Source organism: Macadamia integrifolia, chromosome 7, assembly GCF_013358625.1.
Source record: "Macadamia integrifolia cultivar HAES 741 chromosome 7, SCU_Mint_v3, whole genome shotgun sequence".
Lineage (NCBI taxonomy): Eukaryota > Viridiplantae > Streptophyta > Magnoliopsida > Proteales > Proteaceae > Macadamia > Macadamia integrifolia.
Genome location: NC_056563.1, coordinates 25,585,394 through 25,611,274, shown reverse-complemented (window position 1 = coordinate 25,611,274; position 25,881 = coordinate 25,585,394). Strand labels below are relative to the sequence as shown.

The following is a 25,881-nucleotide window of genomic DNA, read 5'->3' as shown; positions in this document are numbered from 1 at the left end:
AAAAAAAAAAAAAAATCACAGAACTCTACTATAAATAAATGTTCATCTTACTCTTTACTCCTCCCCTGGGTTTGTCAAATTCTCCCTTTTTTTCTCTCTGGATTGGAATAAGGATTTGGGAGCTTCAAACCCAACTTTCTTCTTCTTCTTCTTCCAATGTGCAGATTTTCCTCATCCATCTCCCTCATCTCCTTCCTTATTCTTTTATTCGTATCAGGTAATGATTAGAAATTCAGATCCTCCGTTTATTTTATTTTTTTGCCCACCATCATGAAATTCCTTTCTTTTTCCAATCCTTATTTATATTCGATTGTTTATGTTTCCTGGTGGTTCTGCAGGGATATATTCGGCTTCATTCACTTTAAGTAACAATTGCCCATACACAGTATGGCCAGGAATTCTATCAGGTGCAGGAACGGCAGCCCTGTCTTCCACGGGTTTCGTGCTTCAAAAGGGCGACTCCAAGACCCTCTCCGTACCAGTCGGATGGTCCGGCAGGTTATGGGGACGGACACTCTGTAGCGAGGATTCAACTGGGAAATTCTCATGTGTCACCGGCGACTGTGGATCGGAAAAGATAGAATGCGTCGGAGGAGGCGCTGCACCGCCAGCAACCTTGGCGGAGTTCACGCTAGACGGTGCCGGAGGGCTCGATTTCTACGATGTGAGTTTGGTGGATGGCTATAACCTTCCTATGCTAATACAACCCCAGGACGGCAACGGAGGGAATTGCAGCGTCACAGGGTGTATGGTGAACCTTAACAGTGCGTGCCCGTCGGATCTCAAAGTGACCAGCGCAGATATCAGCGGGAGCGTCGCGTGTAAAAGCGCGTGCGAGGCGTTTGGGGAACCGCAATATTGCTGTAGTGGAGCGTACGGGAACCCAAACACGTGCAAGCCATCTTCATTCTCGGAGTTCTTTAAAAACGCGTGTCCTCGCGCGTACAGCTACGCTTACGATGACGGCACCAGTACCTTCACTTGTGCCAAAGCCAATTACCTTGTCACTTTCTGCCCCTCCGCTGCCGCCGGGTTAGTTACTAGTTAGTTATTTACCAGTACTGTTTAGTTAGCCCGACTAGACTGTGTGAAGAGAGGACCCCAAATGGTCATCGTGGTATTATAGGAAAGAATGAGGGCATTTTGGTCTGACTGGTGGCTTTCACATAGTGTGTGTCAGAGGGCCGTTGGGTGGAGACCTGAGAGATACATTGGGAAACCCATTAACACAAACGGCTCTCGCCTGCCCAAGAGGCTTACTGTACATTAAAGCCAAAAACGGTAATTTCTTGAACCGTTTGATAATGTTTTAAGAGACGCATTTCAATTATTTTTGTTTTCAAAAATAATAAAAAATGAAAGAAAAAGAGTGATAAAACTGTTCGTTTCACTTATTTTTAGAAATAGAAATAGAAATTTATTTATGATTCAAGAAACGACTCACGCAAACGAACTTTTTTCGCTGTTTGAACTTGTGATAAATCTTTTACTGGTTACTATCGATTTCTAAAAACATGACTTATGAAACAGCTTCAATTCTGTTTTTATTTTTAGAAATAAAAATTTATGTTTCTACCGTTTCTTGAAACATAAACAACAGAAATATTATTAAACGGGCCTAGAAGGAAAATTGAATCTGAAGAAAAATTCAAACAAACCCAACCCAACAACAGAAATTAGGATTTGGAGAGGATCCCAATTCCCAAAAGTATCTAATTAATTCTTGGCAGTGGTCAATTTCTGGAAGGCGAAACCAAACAATATATAGCGTGTTCAGCAAGAATTAGTTGCAGGGGATTTTCAAGAAAGTGAAACCGCATGTGCAATCCCCCATTTTTTGTGAAACAGTGATGGCCCATCATATCCTTATCATGGAATGTTCCCTCGCATCTTATGTGTTTGTGGTATTTCCCCAGAGAATTTAGTAGTATGATTTTAAGTGACTGAAGTTTTACTTGAATTTTTTTTTTTTTTGGATGCAGTCGTGAGACATCGGTAGGGAATTACCCACCGGCGGCAGAAGCGATGATATTCTTGGGTGGTCCATACTTGAGCGGAGCATCATCATCAAGGGGAGGAGGAGGGTTGTTAAAGGGGCAATTGGTCATTGCCGTCGCTGTTTTAGCTGCAATTGGGCGGTTGTGGCTACTGCTCTAACTTATCCTTTCAGAAGATGCTTCCATACCAATACACACTAATGAAAGGTAGCTGAATCGAGGGTCCAAGGTCCAACCAATCCCTACCAATTCTGGGTCATATCCAGCCTTGATGCAGAATTGAGGGTGAGAGCTTGAGTGGAAGTGGAAGTGGCCCCCCGGGTCTGGGCCCTGCGTGGCGAAGAAGTAAATCTAAGGTTGCCGACCTCCTCCTTTTCACTCAACTCTCAACTAGTGGCAAGATGGAATGTATTTCAAAGTAATTCTTGGGATAGCTTTTTGAGGATGGGGACACTTGGGGGTGGAAGTGAGACGATGGGTACTCAATTGCTACTTTTTATTGGTGGATAAGAGTATGGCCAAAGGAAAGCATCATATCCTCCTCCTCTTAATAATGTTTTCTCATTTTGGCGTTTTGACTTTTCAGAGAAAGATTGCGATTTCTTTTTTGATCTATAGAGAGAGAGAGAAAGAGAGAAAGAGAGAGAGAGATACGCATAGATAATACCTACCCAATTGGTATTGGTGGGAGATCTTTTTTCCTTTAGATTATCACAAAATGATTCCATCCTATCGTTTCTAGCTTTATGAGAGGATATAATTCAAAAAGAAATGAGGGGACGAGGTACAATTGTTTCTTTCCCAGGGATCTCGATTGTATCGTAGCATTGCATATTTGCATGGAAAATGTATTTTAGTCGTATAGGGTATAGGGATGGAGAGAGAATCTCTTTATCTACCATAATGTGACTTTATGATTAAACTTAATATGTGTGCGACATATTTAACATTTCAGTCAATGAATAGATGTATGGGAATCGAATATTATTGTCTAATTGTTGAAGTATTGACCATGTTCACTTTTTCACTTTGTGTGTTTTATTCTTTTAAATTAATTAATTTATTTTAAAGATTCCCTTTACCCTCTACAATTATCAATTATCTGTTTTGGATTGGTTGGTTGGAAACAGAATTTATTAGAACCCATGGATTCAGGAAAAATAAGTAAAGAATTTTACAGATTTGTGAATTTTGGAGTTTTTTTATTTTATTTTATTTTTTGGTAGGAGGAGTTTTTTTTATTCAAAATGCCTAGAAAGAGAATTTCAGGTGATTGCTTTATTTAAATAGGGAAAATGGCAGGTATGCTAGCGTAGTACCTAGGAATTAGGAATGCTAGTGACATTTTGACCATAGGATTTGATTAACATGAATTGAACCGTTTGATGGAGAGAAGATAAACAAATTTTCAATGCACGGTTGCAACACCTTTATTCTCTCTCTCTCTCTCTCTCTCTCTCGTCGGAAAAAATCATTCATTCACCAGATCCAGCTAGAGAAAGCAAAGTAGTTGGCATCGCCATTGTGGATGGACTGCAGCCGTTGCAACTGCAGCTGTCGCTGCCGCAGCTGAGGTCGAAGAAAGCTCAGAGGGAGGGGGAGAGAGAGAGGAATAGCAAAACCAGAAAAAAGAAGAAGAAGAAGAAGAAGAGAACTGAGTTCAACCTGGGCCTGTTCGGTGCTGAAACTCACACCAAACGCTGCCGCTGTCGACTTGTTCGGTGCTCTTTCTCTCTCTCTTTTGCTTCTCTCACCAAAGGGCCAAAGGAACGGGGATTTGCCGCAGCCGCAGCCGCAGCCGCTGCCGAGGTCGAAGAAAGCTCAAAGGGAGGGGGAGAGAGAGGAACCACAGCCACTGCCACTGCCGTTGCCGAGGTCGAAGAAAGCTCAGAGGGAGGGGGAGAGAGAGAGGAACAGTAAAACCCAGAAAAGAAAAAAAAAGAAGAAGAAGAAGAGAACTGAGTTCAACCTGGTCGGGGGAGAAAGGGAGTAATAGAAAAAACCAAAAAAAAAAAGAGAATGCAGCTGCTGCCGGAGTCGAAGCTGGTGAGAAAAAGGGGAAGGAAGACCGTGGAGCGGCAGTATTGAGCAAGTTTTGTACGAAAAAAATTACAAATGAATGAGATCTTTTATCTTTCATCTGACGGCCACTATTCGCCAGCATACCTAATTCCTAGGTACTGTGTTAGCATACCTATCCCTCTCCCATTTAAATATTAGGAAAAAAATGGCAGAGAAATCAATCTTTGATGTTATCTTCATTTTCTTCTCTCGGGGCAAAATGCAATGTCACTAAAATGTTTTGACCCATTAGAAAGGTGATTGAAAAGCGATCTATTGATCATAGTAAACAAGCGACCTCGGGTGAAAAATGCCCAGCATATGTTTGTTGAACATCTTACTAGATGAATTTTAGGTCTTCTCTTTCTAATTCTTACTACTATCACTTTTTGAACTAGACTGGAAATTTTAAACATTAATGTTTCAAGATAGTACACCTAGATGTAGTAAGATACCACGTACAATTTCAGCAATTAGAAAAATAAAGGAGTATATCTCTCCCTTTTAGTGGCTTTCCACTTCTATCGCTAAGGATCAAACACTTCACCTAATTCTTTTGAGTCCTTGCGAAAGGGGTGTTTTTTTTTTCTTTGCTAATATTTATCAATCCTATTCTTGCGCTTGGAAAAATTATTTACAAGTGATCCAATTTCGAGTTTATTAGAATGCCAACGAAAATTTACTAAAAAGAAAAAGAAAAGATAAAAAATTTGAAGTTCAAAGAACTTTGATGCTCGAATTCAAAATAGAGTGCAAGAGTCAATCTGAAACAAAATTCTAATTCAATTTCCAAAATCAAGTATTCGTTTTACTTACAAAGGTGTACATATATGTTTACTCAAATAAAAAGAGAAAAGAAAGTGTACCTATGGTTGGTTGGGTCATAGGGTCATAGGGTCATAGGGTCAGACCATTAAATTGAGTCGGAATCCTCTCCCTACATTATAACCCCATTAGATCTCACAACATCTATAGAGTGTGAGGTGAGAACCTTAAAATGGAGTTGTACGCTAGTAGATTATAGTGAATTATTTACTAGGAAAAGTGTGATTCTTATGCATACATAAGGACCAATAGAAACGCACAAAAAAACATTAACAAGAGTAATTTTCTCTTGGTCATGGGACTAGAGAAATTAGCCACCTTGAGAACGTCCGAATCGGAATCCTTTTGTGGAATCCTCTCCATGGAAAAAAACATCACTTGCTGTGTCTGTATGTGAAATAAAGATGAAGTTCACGTTGGCAGCGCCACTGGCCACCCACTTTGGGTGGTTTAAACAATCTCCCTCTCTCTCTCTCTCTCTCTCTCTCTCTCTCTCTCTCTCTCTCTCTCTCTCTCTCTCTCTCTCATGACATTAGGCCATTACTGGATAAGCATGGCCACGTTACAGATTGAAGTCTGGAACTCCACCTCCTTCTTCTTCACCATATAACAAAAAACATTTAGAAAAAGGAGTGGTAGAAGGGACTGCTCTTTTAATTTTTTTTCACCTTTCACAAAGTAGAATGGAGAGGAATTTCTTCACCAATGGTCGTCATTGTGTTTCAATAAATATTTGAAAGTACTTAAAGGGCATTTTTGAATTTTTAATAAAAAAAATTATAATAATAGATTCGTAGGTGAAGAAAAAACGTTAGTCCACAATATATGTAGACATGACAAGACCAATCCATTAGCATCAAATTAGAGAACTCTCTTCTCCAAGTCGTGGTGATTCACCTAAAAACCGATGGATTCATACAATTTCAGAATTCTTTCAAAGTCACCGTAGCTCAGTGGAGTTTTTGGTGGAGTGACAAATTAATGTTCAATTCCTGAAATCAAGTCAATTGTTTGGTGAACTTAGACAAATTGGAATACCTTCATAGACATTTAAATGAGCATGTAGGATTGATTTTTTTTTTTACCTTCATTTTGTAATAGTGCAACTTAACGGTTACGCACTAGACTCACCTACTAATCAAATTTTAAAACAATGGAACCCAAATTGAATTGATCAAGAAATCGCTACACTATTTTAGATGCATAAACGGCCTTAGCATTTATTGATGATATGAAAATACATTATCTCAAATTGCTAATAAATAAAGTGAAATTTAGTTCTTTGACCAAAAAATTAAATAAATATATAAAGTGAAGATTAGTTCACTATCATGTCATGCTGACTCATGCCTATTCAATTCACTATAATTAATATTTTTTCAAAAGAGAGTTGAAATATTGCTTCAAGAGCAGATATCTTTACAACCACTATTGGATGCTAAAGAAGCTTTAATTGCTGAATTAATTATTTCCCCACCATCCATTGTTGTAGGTTAATTTGCTTGCAGCTTAGTCCAAACTACTGAGGTTTTGGTTTTATAAGAAAAGCTGGTTACATAGAAGAAGTTACAATTTTAATATAATTTTTTTTCTTCAAATAAGTAAAATTTCTTTAGGTTGGTCCACCCTAGGAATCTTTCATGTACTATTCGTCACATAAAATGATAATTTTTCCAATCCAATTATTGGATAAGAAAGGCATGTTGTATCAACTTTCACCTTAGAATTCAACGATGTGTGTCTTTTTGTATTGTATTCATTTTCTTGTAGCTTCAATCATTCATTATTATATTTTTTTAAATATAATAAATCTTCAAAGCCTAATGCATGACGTTATCACATTGCCCACTTTTGCATATAATTTGAGCTTCAAATGATTTGCCACATGAAGATAACTACTAACACAGTTGGTTGATGCCTTAACAGTGTTCCCGTATTTATAGTGGACTCTCAAAAGATCATAAATTTGACCCTCTTGTCATGGAGGAAAGTTTTTTATGAATCGATCAGTCTCGATTCTCTCTGATCTAATAATGGACACATCAAATGCCTAGAATTAACATCAATGATGACGATCCACTGCAAATCGAAATCATCTAGGACCTATTTGGATACTGGGTTTTAAACCCTAAAAAAAGAATGATATGGTTGCAATCTCTTGCCCTACCTTTAATTATATAGACTAATTTCTTGGTGGCATCTCTTGATGGAATGGCCGGTTATTTTTACAATCATATTGAGGACCAAGTTCAGATTTCTCTTTATGTCATGACTTATCACCGACCATTCTTTTCTTTCATTCCATTGTGTTGCTCGCACGTCGCATCTGCACTTTATTTTATCCAGATTCTCTGCTACCTCTTTATTAATCTTCTTCTTCTTCTCCACCGGCCACACCCTTGTCGTTCCAACACCTGGCAATCTGAGAGCGGTGACCGTTTGTCGGAGACTTGACCACCTGTCCTGTATGATCCAGATTCTAGACCCTCTTCCTTCTATTATCTGCTTTCCTTTGATTGTGACTCAGGTGGTGGTAACAGGTTAACAACCACATACCCCAGTGCTGCCTCCATCTCTTAAGACATTTTAGGGGTTTTTTTTTTTTTTTAGTTAAATTATCTAATTAGGCTATGTTTGGTAGACGAGAGAAGAAAAAGAAAAGAAAAAAGAAAATAGAGAGAAAAAAAAAAAGAAAAGAAAAGAAAAGAAAAGAAAAAAAGATAAATAATGAGAAAATTAAAAAAGTGTGCATGTTTTGTTATCAAGAGAAGAAAAAAAATCAAAAAATTTTAAATTTTAAGAGAGATAAATACTTAGGAAATCATTGTGTAATTATTCATTTTTTACCTTATTATGTTTTTATATTTTCTCATGTTTTTTTGTGTTTTTTACAAGAAAATTTTTGAAGGAGTAAAAGAAAATTTCACAATTCCCAAGGGAAATTTTGAATTTTGAAAAGGGAAATCATCTCCTGGGTGAAGACATACCAAGTGCAAAGAAAAATTCTTCACCCAAGGAAAAAATACACTTTTGTACTCTTTTTTTTCTTCTCTTGGCTACCAAACACAGCCTTAGGGTTTTCAGAAAAATAAAATAAAATAAAATAAAATAAACTAATGGAGTGGACCTCTCTAGGCTCTATTCAGCTAGGTGATTGCCTATCCTCGCTTCTAGCTCAGTGGTAGGTTGCTAGCCAGTAAGACAGTAGTGTAAGTTCAGAAAAGGTCGATGATTGTCTTCCTTAATAATTCTTGAATTCATATACACAACAAAAAATAAAAATAGAGAACTAATGCTCCTCTGGAGGAAGTGTTGGTTTTCTGTTCTTTTACCAACTTTGGTCCCTATGTACATTAAATGGACATCCAAAATCTTAATTGCGTAATCTAGCAATATAAAGAAGAAAGTCTTTTATTTCAAATAGCTGCTCTCCCTGAGGCTTAAAACTCAGTGAATCAGGTACAAGATTAGTTTCCATTGAATCCAATTCAAACGAAAAAAACTATATAATATCTATATGGCATTGTCTAGTCGTTAGAAACATTTAAGGAAGGAAATTAATGAAAAGTTTCAAACCTAAAATGAAAATATTTATAATCATTCTCATCATAACTAGTAAGGGGATAATGTTACCTGCCCATCTCTCTCTCCTCAAAAAATGACCTCCCCGTCCCGAGGAGAGAGATAGAGAGGAGGAGGGAGGTCTAAAGGCTGAAAAAGATTTTTAAAAAAAAAATCCACCCAATTTATCCACGATTTCCATATTGATAATGCCTTTTTTTTTTTTTTTTTTTTTTTTTTTTTTTTTTTGAGAGTAGTAGTTGAAGATGGCAATTGTAGGAGTGAGGAGTGAGGAGTGAGGCGGGCGCTCAAATGAAAAGTGGTGAACAACATGTGATATTAATATGTGCTGCCGACTAAGAGGAACCCAATTCTTTGAAAGTGGGCTTCACTTTCCTGCTTCCCAGGACCCATCGAATTGTTTGATTACTTGAATTCCCGGCTCCACATTTCTGACAGTGATCAAACTTTGGTGGGTCCCACCCATTTTACATAATTGGAAAGAAGAAAAAAACCCAAGTGAATGAGAATCATTATTTTATGTTCATGCGGAATCTGGCTTGTTACCTTTACCCATAACAAATGAACAAATAAGTAAGATTCATGAGGCCTGGACTCCATAAGCCAGAGGATCCACAGATTAGGTTTTCTGGGCTTGGGTTAGGCGTTTATATGAACATATGCCCATTAATGTTTGTGGTTGGGTACATGCTTTTGATTAATAAAATGTAAGAAGCCTAGGTCCTGGACAAGGCTAAGGCCCAAATCGAAAATACGTTTTTCTAGTTCAATAAGATCGTCAGACACATGGTGAAGAAATATCAAGGTTGAATGAGAGTCATTTAACTTTCATCGAAAGCAGTAAAGAGCACTAAACAATCGGTATGAGTGACTCCAAAAATGTAAGAAGAGTCGAACTTAGAACCATATATTTCTTGAGGCAAGGTTCCATCACCTACTATGTTAAGCTGTTGGCTTTTGCTAATCAATACCATAGTGCTGATTAACAAACCAAATTTTAATAATCGTCGTTGCTAAGCACCGCATAATCTCCTCTTCACACATAAAAATACAACCCTGCTAAGGAGATGAAATAAGCTCTTTCCAATCTCTCTCTCTTTGCTAATCGTCCTACTTTAATTGGCTTTCGCATCAGATGGTTTCTCTCCTTTGACCTCTTTTCAACCTAATACTTCTCTTTCAATCCATTAATTTGTGTTATTAATAAGCTGATGAAGTCATACAAATCTCCCTTAACAAAGCCCAGCCACTACTTATCTCATTTTCATATCCCTTCAAAACTCAATATGTGGTTAGCAAACCACGGGCCATCCTATTTGATAATATATGTAGTTGTTTATAGGGTACCTATTCCTTTTAATTCTCCACAATTATAATTTGAAAAGCCAAAAGAATTCAACTATAGGAGTGTATTACAAACGAACTTTTTTTTCTTCAGAGTCATCAAGTCACTATAGTTGGAGGTGACGCAAATCTTTAATAAAGAGGGAGATGAGGGAAGACAAAGATGAAAAGGTAAGGGAAAAAAGAAAGAAATTGCCGAATGAGATGATGGTTCTCACAAAGCAAAGAGTAAGAAAACGGAATCTTATCTTATCCACATGAATATTGAATAGCTTTACACGAAATTCGGGCATCAATGGACCTCCAAATTAACATATGTTGAAATATGTATAACTAAGGAGAGAAAAAGGAGCTCTTAGGTCTCCTTATTAGATAAGTTATCTCAAAGCTTCACATTTGGGATTAGAATCTCTGATATATTTTTCCCAAAAGTTATGGTTATTTAAGATGAAGAGTTAATATGGATCCATGCGATCAGAAAGAAACAAAGAATGGTGGTGTCCCTGATGAGATTTCAATGGGTTATTGAGATTTTCTGAAAAAATTTCAGTAGGGCCTCAAGGAATTGTGTAGAGCTCTTCCGAAATCTGTAGGAAGACACATCTTCTATACAAGATTAAAGTATCATTAAAGGCACAGACCAAAACCCTTCTGATAATGAACAATGAGAAGCCTAGAAGGGCCCTAGAGATGCAGTAGGTAGTTGATGGTTTATAAATTTATGCAAAGTTGATAAAGACAAACACCCTACTACTCTGGTAGATGACTATTAACTAAGACATTTACACATCATCAGATCATCCAAGCATGTGGGAGTGAGTCAACCCTAACGTGGAGGATTTTGCTTTTTCCCTTTGCTTTGCATGGGAGGTTCTTTCAAATTCCTTTATTTCTTAATTAGGTCTTAGAAGTGGTTTGATTGGATTTTGTCTCGCCCTTGTTTGGCATTGGATCAACCTTCATTCTAATCACTTTTGAATGACTTTAAATGCCCAACTCTTTCCTCTCATGTCTTTACAGAGGAGGAAACCTCTCCAATATTCCAACCCAAAGGTGTTTAGGGTCATCAGGCATGGCTTACATTTTTCTAGCACTTGGGGGGATTTGCAGAATAGATGTGGACCTCTCTATAGAGCTTTAGCCACAGCTTCCACTTCCAATTTCAATCACATTATTCGTCTATATCCTGATAACTTCAGGTTAGAAAAGTGGATTTTTTTTTTTTTTTTTTACCTCAAGATATATATATATATATATATATATATATATATGGCTGTGAGCCTGAGAGACTCACACAAGCAACATTCTTGTCTTGCTCAGTCCTTGGTCAAAAATATGCCAAGATGCTACCATGGAAATTGATTGACATGAGGAGTGATTAAGTTGGGAATCTAATGGATGGTACAAAGGTGTACAGTCTGCCTGTTGGATTGACAAGGACAGTGTAGAGTGACCCATATTTGAAATCTCATATATGAAATCTCCTTCCAAAAATAAAAAATATTCTCATATATGAAATCAATCATGTGGCTGTGGCTCACATACATTAGATATATTTTTTCTTTAGCTACACAAATGCTGACCAACATGTTAGGATAAACCCTCTTCTTCTCAGATTTTCTCTTATGAGATTCTATTCTCCTACTTTGGAGTTTGAGGTTAGAAAATAGAAATGAGGGTTTTTCTTTTGGGGGTGAGGGTGTTCCAAGAAGCATACTTTTTCATATTCTCTATTTCTATATATGCCTTTGATGGGTGTGATAGATGTCTCAGAAACCTGATGGAGCTCCCATTTTCTAATTTCTTAACTACCCAGCTCCTAGAAATTGCATCCAAAGGATCCTAAAAAAAAATATTTTTTTTTCTTTTAAGTGTGATTTGAGGATTAGAAAAGGGTGAAGCTAGGACTAAATCCGAAGAGTTCACCACAACAATTCAAGATATCCTTACTGCCACGGGAAGCAGCACCTTCAAGAATTTATCCTAACATGTTCCACATCGACCTAAGTTCAATTCCACCTACCATAATCTTTTAAAAAGAGCTTAGCGAAGCATGCCTTAAAATCAACTCATGAATTCCATCATAAGGTATACTGTTTTCGGACTAAATTTTATCATTTGAATGGAGAGTATGTCAACAATACCCTTTCTAGTATAGAAGTCCTACCCGACCGTTGTACGATCAAGTTTAAAATCTATTTAGAACTTGTTTACTTAGCTCAACACATTTAAAGCCAATTTAAAGATGAATTTCTCATTTAGGACCCATTCAACTCGATTAGATATTGATACTTGACTATTGTTTAGAAATGATATTATACTAGCCTGCAAAAGTTGATTACTTTAACAGGAAAATCAGAATACAAGGTCCTAAAGTGGAAAACGTCGATAATGCCCATCGGATTGAGACACTAAGGCACAGTTTGACAACGTTTCGTTTTTTCCGTTTCTACGTTTTCTTGTTCCCAAAAAGGGAGAAACAACCTAAAAAATGTTTGATATAGTTGTTCCGTTTCACCCATTTCTAAAACATAAATCAAAATTATGCCTATTTACAATACTAGAAAACGAATTTGAGAGAAAAAAAAAAATGTTATTGTGCCCAATAAATCTCTCAACTATTTAAACCTAAAAAGAGGCAACTGAACCCTCTCCCCTTTTGGGCTTCCGATGATACTGTTGGGTTTTTTAGTGGTATTATATCAGCAAAAAACGTTTCGAGAAACAGGTTTATCAAATACCAAAAAATCTATTTTTTTTTTTCAAATATATGAAAAATCATTTCTACTGTTTCTAGACACAGAAACAGCAAAAATGTGTTATCAGACGGTGCCTTAATTTTCCATAGTGAAGGAACCTCTTTTTTTCTTTTTGTTTTTCTTTTTTCTTTTTTTTCTTTATTTATTAATTTATTTTTATTTTAAAGGGTGGGGGGAGAGATGAAATTTATTGAGCCTAATTAGATAAAAACTTAATAACCAAAAAAAAAAATCCATATGGTCAACAGATTGGGTGAGTGATGGGAGTGTCTTGAGAAACTTGAGATATTCATAAATTCATGATGATGCATTGATTATATTGTGATCCGATAGTCATCTAACCACTGTTATAAATTAATGCACAATTATAGTTGATGCAGCCAAAAGTTGAAACTATAGAGCACTGCACCTAATTTGACAATTATTGCAAACTCCATCTCCTTACCAACCCAACTATTTGTGGATTTACTAGTTGCTTCTTATTAAATCTTTAATTATGAAGAGTTATTGTTCTTTACCAATGAAAAGAAAAAAACAGAGTTATTGGTTTCTTCTGAAAATAAGCTATTGATATTTACTGGAGAGACAGGTGGGAGAATGAAAGGTCATCAATAGCATCACAGGAAGATCCAGCATTCATGAAGCATCCATTGAATGCATTAAAGATATCAGAAATATTTGAAAAAAAAATAAAATAAAATTGTCAGAAGTGGGATTTGAACCCACGCTCTCTCACGAGAACCAGAACTTGAGTCTGGCGCCTTAGACCACTCGGCCATCCTGACTTGATGACAATTTGATTCCATAAAATAAAATTAAACCCTTAAAAATAAAGATACCCATTTACAGCCTTGTATTGGTCAGAAAAACTCGGGCGTTTGGAGTTTAAAATGACAAAAATCAAAATAGAAGGAAATTCACCATTACCCTTTTGATTACCATCATTAAACCTTAATTTTGCACTTGGACTCTAGATCTGATTGGCAGTGAAGTTTACAATAATTTACTAAATCAAATAAATTTTTTTTTTTTTAAAGAATGATTGTAAAAAATACATCAATTTTAATTTGTGTCAGATTATTACATTAAATTCATATTCGTCTCCAATTATCTGGATAATAATAACAACAAGTGAAAATGAATAGAAATTGAATCCTAGAGAGCCCCTCCAAACAAAAAATATGCATATAAATAAATATATGGCCAAGAGATAGTTGCCTGGTCGCATGGTCCCTATACTAGCATCAGTCAGAGCACACGTAAGGACATTAACATCAATAAAATTTTTTATTTTATAGATAGTGGGTTAGTAATTTTATGTGCACCAGTCCCTGTGTATAGGGGCATCAATATCAAATGAAAAAAAAAAAAAATCCATCCAATTATCACTTTTTCCCTTGATATGTTTTGACCATGGTAGTTAAATGTGTTCAATTTGAACCATTTCAATAGTTTTGAGGTGTAAGCCTATTTTATACCACCCTTGCTGGAAACATAGCGAGAGAGGGAACAAGATTTGGGGTAGAAAGGATTCAAATCAAGAGAATCCTCCCATCATATATTAGATTTTTTTCTTGGCTTTCAAACATATCTTGAGAATTCTCCCCCTCATAATAGAGAGAGAAAAAGAATCTTATCCTGGTGGTGTAAAAAATACCCAAAGATAGGAATATGATACTTATCCATAGAGTATAGAGACTAGAGAGTGATCCTATCGATGGGTGACCTAGGGCGTGCCTGGGTCCTCCCAACATTAGGATCATTCTTTGGTCCCTAAGTTAAATGGAGAAGAGCCGGATCTCAAAGCCAGAACACCAAAAATGACAAAACTCTTACTTTCACGCCCAGGGTGCTGAAGATGCTGACATACCCCTTCTCATCAGTCTCTTGTGCGAGTGTTTCCTTCCTACGCCAGCAGGATAGGATCTTTTGCCCTAATAAAAAAGGGCAGCGGATAACCCGTGAACAAGGTTAATTCGAAAAGGAGGGAAACCGGAAGGGGAATCCAATGCTCGCATTTGCATTTGCATTTGCATGTGCGCCTTGTAATTATGAGATCTCTTATAATTATGGTAACGGATCATTCAGATCAAGAACATCAGGCCCCACACTTCCACATGGCTCCCATTCCACTGTCAATCCATCGTGACGTGGGGACTTCCGCAGCCAACCAGTACCAAGGTCCCACCTACATAAATGGTCCACGTCATGATAACTCCACTGACGTGGATTGCCATCAGCATCCAACTTTTATGGGTGCGGGTGTGACGTGACCCGTAAAGCAACGCCTACTTCCTCCTTTAGCCCCAAAGATCATAACGGTGGGCCCTCCTCCGAATACCTTTTTCTTGCCTCGTTTCCCTCGTCCGATCCTTTTTGACTTTCTGTCTTCATACATCACATCTATTTTCAGATCCCCAGTACACTCGCGTGATATTTCAGTCTATTTAATCAGGGCCGTTGATCGGACGTGACCTACCAGAACGCGTTGAACAAAGGTTTCGCGAGAAATCCCTAACGGCAGGAGGATGGCGGTGCCACCTTCCGTCAGCTGCGGAGGAGGCTGGTGAGGTGGAGATAGCGCCGTTAATCCCGGTTGATTATGAACCTCGTGGGTCGGTCTGGGAATGCTGAAAAACGGGTTCTTGGGTCTGATGTATTTTGATTACAAAAATATAAAGTTAAGGGGAGAATCTGCTTTGACACGAGGCATTCGTACTACAAAGGCAGTGGACAGGTTGGATGCCTCGTAACGAAAGCACCACTAACTGTGCATTCTCACGAGGCCCACGAAGCCCATTGGTACCATACTGCCGCCCAATATTGTCATGACCTTATAATTTTCTTGATTAATTAATTTTTATTCAATTTTCTTTTAGGTAATTTACAGCGCCACCCCTTAGAAAATACCAATATTATAGAAACATCTCATCTCTTTTGTCAAATTAGACTCAGACCCCTTACCATTAGTCTCTGTCAAGTGATGCTATGAAATGACACTTTAGCCCTTATGAATAAAACACTCATATCTTATTATCCCAAAAATACCCCTCTTCACCTGTATATCATTTCATTCACTCCATCAACGACAGTGGCACTATATGGTCACCCTTCTTTCTCAGCTCCGATTCCATCCTCTGTACCCCATCGAAAAAGGGTCGGTTCAGTATCATCCCACTAATCTTCACTGGTTTGAGATCTAATTTCGATTCCCCTAGCCGCAACATTGCTTGGTACACCCTGTTCGCTCCGGTGCTGCTTCCCATGAGCGACCAAAACCCTATAATATCACCCCATAAATTTATCCCTACTGTGAGATTTGACCTTTTTAAGAAACCTGCAATGGTTCACCTTCTGCTGGAGGTTCAGATTCAACAAATTAAAACATTTTCTAGGGTTGGTTATTTGGCTATTGATCAATTGATTCAAGCAGGCCTTGGAGATAATAATCTTCCCATTGATTTTCTGGTCAATCGAATGCAAAAAGGGTGAGTTTTCCACTTGAAACGTGGTTTGGTTTCCGCTTCTCCTCTGGTTCTATCATTCTTGAATTCATTCCTTTACGTAATACTCTATTATTTCCTTGAAACCAAAATAGGTTCTGGTGGACTCTGCTCGTTTAGGTTATTTCATTCTATGGAAATCTCATGAAACTTGCCTTTCTCATGGAACTTGACCCTTGTAGAGAAATTTTTCTTGGCAAATAAATGTTCTTTCCTTGAAACAAAAGTGGGTTTTATATCTATTCAATTCAGATTTGAAATACTCTATGATAGTGATAATCAAAAAGCTTATCTTCTTCCTTCAAACACTCTAGAAACTTTTTCCATAATTTATTATTTCCTGATAACAAATTATCAAACCTAAGTCTGGAAAGCCAAAAATTTGAAGCTGCTCCTAATCATCTCCGATTCTCCAAAAACTATTCTGAAAAATCTTAACATAATCTTTTAATTAAAAATCTATCAAATAAAATCCAAAAGGAAACCATTTCTAACTTGTCTTCCTTTCTAACGGTGAAGCTGACAGAGCTTCTTCATCTGTCGACACAACGGCGTCGCTGCCATTAATCTTATCAGCTTTCATGTCTGAAACCTGCGGGACCACCTGTAAGAAGATAACACGTGTTGAAGCGAATGAATCCAATCCTCTCGTTCTTCGCTGGAGGATCGTCTCTTTACGATCAACCACCAATCTAATCCGGCCAAAAAGCTTATTTTGTTCTTTCCTGCTCTCTGTTTTATTCAGATTTCAAACACTCTCTCTCTTTCAAACCTGATAACATATTAATTTAAAAAAAAAATAATCCGCAAAGACTCAATAGATCGACAAGAATGGCGACCTGACTGAATTTGGGTGTTCTCAGTTTTCACATTTTTGAAAGGGCTAACTAAACTACAACCGGCATTTTTCACACAGACTCTCTCTCTCTCTCTCTCCCCTTTGCTACCCACTAGAGAAAACCTGGTTGAATGTCGCCGATGCCGATGCTGCTGTCGCTACCACCATGATTTCCGGTGCTCTGTACAATCGTCGGTGGTCCAAATCAATTTGGGATGGAACTTGTTAAATAGGCATTTTAGTTATTTCAAAGGGTATTTTGGTATTTATAATAAAATATAGTAGCTGACATCATCATATAAGGTATATTCTTTAACAGTGACTGACGACAGGGGGTCCGAATCTAATTTGGTGAAAGAAAAGGGGTGTTCCTCTAATATTGGCATTCTCCAAGGGGTGGCATTGTAAATTACCCTTTTCTTTTTCAGACTATAGTCACTATACGTTGGGGATGAAGAGAATTATATTTGTTTGGACAATGGACAAATGTTCTTAATGCATTCCAGGGATCATATCAAACACTTACAACAGAATAGTTTTTATATATAGAAGTGCAATGAGGTCATTTCATAGAGAGAACTTTCTTTCATGAGGGAAAAAAGTTCTCGTTCTCTAAACAAATGATATAAGATCATACCAATTAAGTACAACGTTATAGTTTCATACGTTCAAAGGTATCAAGGTCATTTCTTGAGAGAGCAATTTTTTTATAAATATTTAAAGGGAAGGAGAATAAAAAAAAAAAAAGGTTTATAAGAATCAAGAGGTCCTTTCCAACCATAACCTAGGATCAGGGAAATTAAAGACAAAACCCATTTTGTTACATTCAAAAGGGTGCACATTCATAGATTTGTTTATATTTGAGAATACACATAAACCAAAAGCTTTGTTTACAATACAATATTTTATGGGCAAGAGAATGCTAACCTTCGGTATAGCCGCGAAGTTATATTCCAACAAGCACCACCAATGGAAAAGCACACATGAACATCTTTAGCATGAAGCAATACGGTCTTTTTTCACCCGCTATATCTAGGCACAGACACGCTAGAGGGTGGCATTATTTATATCACTAAGAATTGTAGAAATCTCTTATGACAATTGTATACATGATTATAGTTATCGAAATCATGGTTTTCCTATTATATACAGGATTGAGTGAATTGTTAGAAATCAAGTTGATTCCATGCTATCAATCCACCTTTTAGGATTGGTTAGAAAATTAGTCAAAAAATAATAAATTTTTAAATCCTATTTTCCATTAGCAAATGCGTTTTTGGCTAAAACGAAAATCAAAACATATGCTTAAAAATCAAAAGTTGTAGATTATACATCATACCCATCCAAGCATTATTATTTTAAGGGAATGGGTTCTCTATTTGAGAGTGTGGTGATATGACAGCCAACACTCTTTGTATCTATATCTCTCCTTCCTAAAATAAGGGTTAAATATGTATTTTCATAAGAGAAGGAGAGAGATAGGCGCATGAGAACACTATCGTAACCCACGTTGCTAGACATAGGGATTTTTTCCTTTATTTTAAAATTAAAACACAGATTTCCATTAACACATGACTTTTTGAAAAAAAAAAAATAAATCAAAACTATTAAGTTTGTCTCGAATTCTTGATCCATTTTGAAGATTGACCCGCTTCGATATATTTTGATAGAAACCTGAATGGGAAGTTTTCCGAGATCTGTGATAGAAGCAGAGGGGTTGTGGCGATAGGCCAAATCCCGGAACTCAGCACTGATCTCGTATGGGGTGTAGGGGCATAGCGCTCTATAGTATGATTAGACCAGATTGACTGTTACCTGATGGGTTGACCTGCGACTTGGAGCATATAATGTATCGTTGTCTTATTGAGAAAGTCATTGTATTTTGGGGGGGTTTTCAAGCTAGGGTTTCAGGGCGAGTTTTTTTGTGTCTGCTTGAGTGTAATCTCTCTTCTGTATAGTGAAACATCTTCTTCTTTGTCCGAGGACGTAGCACACCACACCGATGTGTGAACCTCGTTAAATCTCTATATTGTGCGGATCTATTATCTGTTTATTTTCATATTTTCTTGGTGTTTGACCTAACAAAAACACATGTTCAAAAATCCAAATTTTATAGATCATGCGTTTATACACATCAGTCCGTTAAACTTTTTTATAATTTTTTTTGTAAAATTAGTTTGTATATTTTGTATAATTTAAAAATGGAAAAACCCTATTTTCCATTAAAAATGTTTTTTTTTTCCTATAAAACCTAAGCACATTAACAAATGCATTTTTGTGATTCTGTTTGAACTTTTAAGTTTGACCTTAGAGTCCAAGGCCAAGACCTCCATGTTGCCAAAAGATGCTCTAAACCAAAGATTATTTAGAACATAAATCCTTTTTTTCCTTCAACTTACAGGGGGAGGATTAACTTATTAGAGTTAAGTACAGAACCTTCCCCTCCTCATTTATGAATCATGATTCCAATTAAAAGAAAACAAAAGAAAAAAAAATCATGATTCCAGTTCTTTATTTACTCTAAAATCATGTCCTCTGATTAGCCAATTGAGTTCATTTGTACAATTTTTCAATTAAAAAAAAAAAAAAGAAATTCATTTTTACAGCATATGGGACGATTAAAACCCCCCTACCCCCCAAAAAACAAAAGAAGAGAAGTAAAGCTAGAGGTGTCAAAACCTAGCACGAACCGATAAAATCGACTGATAAAACTTAAATCTAATCAGATTGATCCTTATTGGATTAGTTTTGGACTGAGGTATGTTGGGACCGGTTGAAAATCGATTCAAACCGAACCGTCTAATAATCAAACCGTAACCAAACCGAATGAAACCGATAAAAAAAATAAATGCATATGAGATTATAAATTGGTGAATTGACTATCCATTTTTTACAATATTAGTGAGAATTTTTTTTATTGTAAGAGGAATTGTTATAAATTATTGAATATTAGGTTATGAATAGAGAAATTGATTTGTAAATTGTAATAATGATTCAATTGATTTCCTTGTTCACTATAAAAACTAGTTGGATAGTTAAATGAATGATTGGATACTAGGGTTCATTTTGTTATTTTAATATTAGTTATCTTGTTAGTAATTTATTATCCATCGGTTTCAATATTAGTTATCTTTCCCTTACAACGATAAACTATGATTTAATCATAAATTTAAAGTGTATTTTTTTTGTCAAATTTTGTCACTATAAATTATGAATGTAAAATTTCATTATGGTTCAAACCCAATAATGAACAGATCTAAACCGGTATTAACCTGATATTGATAAACTGAAATAAACCAAAACTAAACTGGACTGAAACCGAAACCAAAACCGACTGAAAACCGAAGTTCCTTAATGGATTGATTTTCGTCTCCTTCATTTTTAGACCAAAACCGATTCAACCTGACCGAAACCAAACCAAATCGACCTATTGACACCCTTAAGTACAACATATGAGACTATATGAACAGGGCAAGCTAGTCATTTCTGAAGTTTAATGAAGTCACTGCTAATTTAAAAAGGTGTCTAACAAATAGTAAAGAGTTTAAGAATGTTGTCAAAAACCCAAAAGTGAGTGTTGAATCTTTTGACTACAGTAAAACCCCTACACTTTGAGGATAACTAGAGGACAACATGGTCTCTAAACCTAGACATAGTGATGGGTAAAATGATGTTCTATCTCTCATGAGGGGTGAAAATTTAACCCTTATTGATGCTTCCATTACTCTCTAGTCCGATGAATCTTCACGCATGTGAGAGTCCCTGATCTGTGGATATGACATTTATTTTCTCTCTCCTCATTTAATAGATGCCATATCCAAAGACCAGGGACGTTCACGTACGTGAAGATTCATCACTATCATGGTAGAGCCGCATTGCCTTTTAGGAAACCTTCTCCTTTTTTCTTTTTTGAAAGAAAATTTTGGTATGCTACTGTGGTGTTAGCATGTCTTTCTCTCTACCCTCTTGGAAATGGCCCTTATGCACCTCCTGTTCTAGTTTCCCCACTAATTGAATTGCTAGCTCCAAGAAAACTAGTGGCACTCTCGGCCATGGTTCTAAGTATCGGTTTTGGATCACCCGTATCGATTTAATAAATGTTCGATCTTGATACTTGGCATATACCATATCGATTGAACAGTACGGATCAAGGGTAAAAAAAAAAAATCAAAAAATAACTTTTCTAAGGTAAAATAGGGGTATATCTGTTCGATAAGGGTGATCAAATACCAATCCATTCCAATACCATAATGGTTTTGAGAATGAACGATACCGATTTTGATACCATGCTCCCAACCTCTACCCTTAAAAAAAAAAACATCAGAAAAACAAAAGCCATTGAAACAACTGCATGGCCACTACTACTTCGGGTAATGAATTAAACTCCATAAACAAAAGGGGAAAAATCGTACAGTATAGCATGGTCATGTGCCAAGACACATAAGAAAACGAAATAATTGCCTACCCCGCACATGAAACATGAAAATTCTAACTTTATTGATGCTTACACAAGTACTCCCATTGATCCCTGTGCTAGTACAAAAGCCACACTATCCTTTTACGGAATCATCTCCTATTAAAAGAAAAAGAAAAAAAAATTAATATTTAAATAAAACTTTCTTTTAAAAAGTTTGACATAATAGCACTATGTCCACACTCTGTCTGCCTCTCTCTTCTCTTATTTCTCCTTTCTCCTTTTTCCCTCCTATTCTAACTCGAAGAAAGTTAGGTATGTGCCCAATCTCCTCATTTTTTGTTGTTTTTTCGGTAAGAAATACTTCTCTCTTCCAGCATCTATCTAATGCAATTCCTCCCAAAACTCTATTTCACCTTACATCATTACATTGAGCACTATTTTTTTTTTTTTGCTAAACCTATGCATTAACCACTACATTAAATAACTGTTAAGGACTTTTTTAATAAAAAAAACTTACACAATTATTAACAAATAAATTCCTTAATTTTATGAGTTTTTTTTTTCTTCTTCTTTTTTCGTTAGAATATTTTATGAGTCCTTTGTTATGTTATAAATAGTGTCTCAGGGCAGCTAACATAGGTTTCTCTCCCACTCGATCACCTCCCATCTCCAATTACCTTCATTCTCCTCTACCATTTAACATAGTTCATACATTATTCGTTTTTTAAAGTTTTATGGGAGGTGAACCCAATCCGCTTCTACATTCGTCCTCTCTGTCTTTGCCATCTATCAATCAAAAAAGCCCTGTCTGGGCTACTGTTCTGCTTCTTCGTCGTCTTCTACAATGTGCAGGTGCAGCAGTTTTTCTGTAATCATCAGAAGAAATAATCACTAGGGTCCAGTCCAAAACAGTACCACTTCTTCTTCCAATCTTCTTGACCATTACATAGAACCACAAAAGGAGTCGGAATAAGCAAAGTTCCCGGCGGAAACAAAAAGGAAAGGGAAGCCATATGGATCTAATCTCTTCCTGCTCCCCTTCTTTAATCCTCGCCTTTGTTTTGCTACTAATGTGTAGAGGTAATGAGACCCAGTTCTGGGTTTTCGGTTATGAGATCTGGTTCCACTTACATTTTCATAATGTGAAGCTTTTGTACTAATAAATCTTTGGGTTTCTCTCTCAGGTGCTTCAGGAGCTGTATTTATGTTCGTAAACAAATGTGACTACTCAGTGTGGCCAGGAATCCTAGCCAATGCCGGCAGCCCAACGTTAGATAGTACAGGATTTGAGCTCCCGACTGGAAGCTCTCGTTCCTTCCAGGCTCCAACAGGGTGGTCAGGGCGATTCTGGGGCAGAACGGGTTGCAACTTCGACGCTGCCGGCCAAGGCATATGCTCAACTGGAGACTGTGGGTCAGGCCAAGTAGAATGCAACGGCGCAGGCGCTGCTCCACCTGCAACACTCGCAGAGTTCACCCTGGGCTCAGGGACTCAAGATTTCTACGATGTGAGCCTGGTAGATGGGTACAATCTGCCGATGATGGTGGATGTGAGTGGAGGCACGGGTACCTGCTCGTCTACAGGTTGTATCACAGACTTGAACAGGCAATGCCCCACAGAGCTGAGACTAGGAAATGGGGATGGTTGTAAGAGTGCGTGTGAGGCTTTCGGGAGCCCGGAATACTGTTGCAGCGGCGCCTTCAATGCTCCTTCGGTTTGCCGGCCGTCGGTGTACTCTGAAATGTTTAAGTCTGCTTGCCCGAGATCCTATAGTTATGCTTATGATGATGCTACCAGTACCTTTACCTGTTCGGGAGCTGATTATATCATCTCCTTCTGTCCTTCTTCTGGGACTAGGTAAGAGATCAAATCAAATCAACCGTGGAAATTGACATTCATCTTCTTCTTTTTCTGTTTTTAAGGGAATTTTTGGATTTTCTGGAGTATGAACATAGAATCATAAATGGAAGATGGGTTGGTTGCATCTGAAACAGCTTTTTCTTTTCCCCTGTTTTCCCATCTTAACTTTTCATCTTTGAAGATGGATCTGCCAACATTACAAGCTGTTCATTGGCTGTCATTTGCTTTTTCATTACTTTTCTGATTTACTCTTCAACGAATATGATGCTTTTTCTTTCTTTGTTCTGTCCTTATATTCCTCTTTTTAGCAAAGAAGAATTTTTGAAATCTTTTGTTGTTTAATGAAAGATTTCTGTAATTTTCTTTTGTTTAATGATTCAATAATTCTCTTTTTTTTTTTTTTACAGTCTGAAGAACACAAGAGATTCGACTCCAACCACAGGAACCACAACAGACAGTTCAGGATCGGGGATGGTCACACAGTCAGGAACAGATTCAGGGTCAGGGGCCAGTGCTATGTTGGCTGATACATCAATGTTAGCAGCTTTGGCCACCGGAGACTCAACCAGGACCCTTTCTTCTTCTGCACTTCAATCCACACTCATCACAGCAGCTGCCACCGCTCTCATCCTCCATTTCCTTCACTTGTGGTCTCTCTTATCTTGTCTTTCAAAGAGATGGAAAGAAGACGAGCCACCATCATCTCCATTCTTGTCGTCTACTGAGCCCCATTCTTAATGGACTCGTAAAAGGGTTAGAAGGTTGATGGTGACTCTGGGTTTTGCCTTGTTTAGGATTTAGGAAGTCGGATTGAATCAAATTGTAATTTGTAAACCACCATTGTCAGATTCCTCATATGTAATGTGAGAAATGTATTTGCATATATGATTTTGTGTAGTTATTATACTTTTCTTTTCCTACTCTCCAAGAACACGAAAAAGGAAACGCTTTAACATGATTTGAGTTGAGTGTGGTGTATGGTTCAAGTAAGAGGGGAATCTGAATCCAAATCGGAGCAGCTTTCTGTGAATCCACATTTTGAGTAGGCTTGGTTTCTTTTTTGATCTTACTGCAGTTATTTTCTTCTTAATAAAATTACAGAATCAATGAAACTTATTTATAGATTCTCAAGTTTAATGAATCAAAAATCTGTAAAAGGAAAATCATGGTTTAAGAAGTTTTTGTTTCTTTCTGTTTCAGCTACTAGGGCTCAACAATTTTGATCTGTTTTAAGTCAATTCCGATCCGATTTGAGTCGACCCAGTCTAATATTATACTTGAACCGGCTGGAGGTGAATGATCAAGAGCAAAGAGGTGCGGCTGCAAAGACAGCTAGGAAGTTTGCCTAGAAGCAGCTACCCTTGAAGGAGTGCATAATAGCTCGTTGATCAAGTGCTCTTGCGCACGATTTGTTGAAGCCGTGGGATGTAAAAATACATCGGTAGGAGAGTGTTTCACCTTAGAAGGAAGCACATGCACGAGTAGGTGTGGATGAAGAGGAAGTGAAAATGTCGATTCAAGTAACCCAAATATTGGTGAGATGTCAACTTAAGTAATGCAAACATTGGTGAGAATCCAATGCCAGGCCATTTGCTTGAATTGTAACTTTTCTAATTTCTAGTTTTAGTATGAATTCACCAAAACAGTTCGTCTACTATGAACACTAAGAGAGAGAGAGAGAGAGATAGAGAGAGAGAGATCCAATGCTTCATTTTGTCTTCGAAAAGAGTGTGAATAACATACTCTATCTCTCTATATTAAAAATTTTAAATGGGAAAAATAATCTTACTTGCTTGTTCAGTTCTACACTTAGACCCAAGTGGGTGCGAAAAGATTATACTATTCTACTCCATGCACTAAAGATGTTTTTGCATACCCTCCTATTAGCTTGCATCTGGTGCAATGGGTGTGCAAGCGAACAGATTTTCTTGCTCAAATTATATTTATGTATAATTGAAGTTATATTTGTGGGCATGTGCTAATACTATTTAAAACTTTGGTAGGGCATAAAAAATGCTGAGTGCGGTTAAAGCAATAGTATTTTTTTTTTTTGTTCAAATGAAAATAAAGCATCTGAAAAAAAGCTAAAGCAGTTGTCGGTTGGATCAGTTGCTTTGCTAGAAGTTGGTTGAATTATTTATTTGGTAGAAGTTTGTTGTACTTAAAATCATTGATTTTGAAATTTTGTCCAAGGGGGAATATTTTCCACCTGGAATGATTAAAGTTTTGATAAATATGCTTTAGTTTTTTTTGACAATTTGAAGTAGATCTTGGATGCGATCTTTTAAGATCTTCAATCTTTGGTGCCAGCATTCTAACATTTTCTCACATTTTCTCACATATTGATCATTTGGGTCTTGCAGTGACGCTTTTTATCTTTTCTAATCATATTTTCATATTAACGAAATCATTTTTCACATTATTATTGGTGTGGCATGGGAGATTCCTCATATGCTATCAACATGAAATTATTTCGCACAGAAAGAAGCCCACATGATCAAGGAGGAGAGAGAGTGTCTGTGCGGAAAACTCATGTGATGATGTGCCAAGGTATAAGAAAGTATCTCCACACTATCGGCATGGAAATATTTGTATAATATTCATTCTTTACTTTATAATTAATTTATGAAAACGAAAGCTGCCCGGCACATCCCTTTGAATCTTTTCACATGGGGTAGTAAAATGATCACCCCCC

At 37.0% G+C, this 25,881-nt stretch overlaps 2 protein-coding genes and 1 non-coding gene across 3 annotated transcripts; 2 read left to right on the top strand and 1 right to left on the bottom strand.

Moving 5' to 3' along the window:
* Positions 1-53: 53 nt before the first annotated feature.
* Positions 54-2,606, top strand: LOC122083329 (thaumatin-like protein 1). Its single transcript, XM_042651088.1, has 3 exons — positions 54-217; positions 339-1,032; positions 1,983-2,606. Exons 1-3 carry the CDS (start codon positions 157-159, stop codon positions 2,155-2,157), a joined length of 930 nt encoding a protein of 309 aa, XP_042507022.1. The 5' UTR covers positions 54-156; the 3' UTR covers positions 2,158-2,606.
* A 10,663-nt stretch (positions 2,607-13,269) lies between these two features.
* On the bottom strand, positions 13,270-13,353 carry TRNAL-CAA. Its single transcript has one exon. It is a non-coding gene; the product is annotated as a tRNA-Leu (tRNA).
* Positions 13,354-21,963: 8,610 nt separating this feature from the next.
* Positions 21,964-24,069, top strand: LOC122084459 (thaumatin-like protein 1). Its single transcript, XM_042652719.1, has 3 exons — positions 21,964-22,406; positions 22,511-23,183; positions 23,594-24,069. Exons 1-3 carry the CDS (start codon positions 22,340-22,342, stop codon positions 23,922-23,924), a joined length of 1,071 nt encoding a protein of 356 aa, XP_042508653.1. The 5' UTR covers positions 21,964-22,339; the 3' UTR covers positions 23,925-24,069.
* The last annotated feature ends 1,812 nt before the right edge of the window (positions 24,070-25,881 follow it).